The following is a 1,122-nucleotide window of genomic DNA, read 5'->3' on the forward strand; positions in this document are numbered from 1 at the left end:
GATGATTCACGTCTTAGGTGAAACATTGGACAGCTACTAAGATTTCATGACACTACTCAGAACAGCGCACAATTTAAAACATTAATTGTTTCTGTCTGAAATTTTCTATTTAGTATTTTTAGACTACAGTTGACCATAGGTTAACTGAAACAACAGAATGTGGAGAAGCCACAGAGTGGCTATTACATACATATTGAAATACTAACTCTACTGTCTTCCTATTTGTAAAATTAGTGCATGGAATTCATAGTCCTTCGTATTAGTTTCTATTGAAAGATATTTCAGTACTAATTTCTTGTCATTGGTTTCAAAGTCTTGACCCTCTCAGTTCCCCCAGAGTATCTCCATCTGGGAACCTTTTAACCTTCATGTTTAATGCAGCTTCCATTAAGTAGAAATGCTCTGACTTCATCAATGTTCTGAAACAGATTTCTAAAGAGTCAGAGGACTTCATTGTGGAACAGTATAAACGCCTCCGCCAGAGGGATGGTTCTGGGGTAACCAAGTCTTCATGGAGGATTACAGTGCGACAGCTTGAGAGCATGATCCGTCTCTCTGAAGCAATGGCTCGGATGCACTGCTGTGATGAGGTATCAAAGTCACTTTAACATAATGGGAAAGAGAAATTGATATTTGGCTTTAAGTGTGTTTTTATCTTCAGTATAGAACATACGAGCCTTCACTGCAGATTTACTTTTATATAACTGTTGAGTTCTCATAGAATACATGACTCCTGACCCTGGGGGCTTTCGCTTAAAGAACGTTGCTGTCAAGCATTTATTGAATGTAGTAGTTAGATTAATGAGATAATCATGACATAGATTATAGAGTACAAATAGAGGTGAGTTCAAGATTAGTGCCATTTGTTCAAGAAAGATTTAAACCTTACAATGTTTAATCCTTACCATTTAAACCTTAACAGTATACTAGGCTTCTGGGTATCGGATACAAATGTGATAATGTTGCCCCCAGTCACCTAAGAAGGGAATTTACCTCCTTAGTTTTGTATAATGTGTGGATATTAAATTGTTCTTTGAGCCCTGGGTTTTACAGGTACGTCAGTGGGTATTTAGGGAGTAAATGGGGAGCGGTATGGAAGGATATTCATACCCTTATCGCTGC

At 37.7% G+C, this 1,122-nt stretch overlaps 1 protein-coding gene across 1 annotated transcript in view; it reads left to right on the plus strand.

Annotated features, from left to right (window-relative positions):
• MCM6 (minichromosome maintenance complex component 6) overlaps positions 1-1,122 on the plus strand; it is a 35,245-nt gene that overhangs the window by 21,395 nt on the left and 12,728 nt on the right. The window contains exon 13 of the mRNA XM_004004727.5: positions 429-590. Within this exon, the coding sequence (XP_004004776.2) occupies positions 429-590 (162 nt within the window). The remainder of the gene's footprint in view (positions 1-428; positions 591-1,122) is intronic.

The sequence above is a fragment of the Ovis aries genome, chromosome 2 (assembly GCF_016772045.2).
Source record: "Ovis aries strain OAR_USU_Benz2616 breed Rambouillet chromosome 2, ARS-UI_Ramb_v3.0, whole genome shotgun sequence".
Lineage (NCBI taxonomy): Eukaryota > Metazoa > Chordata > Mammalia > Artiodactyla > Bovidae > Ovis > Ovis aries.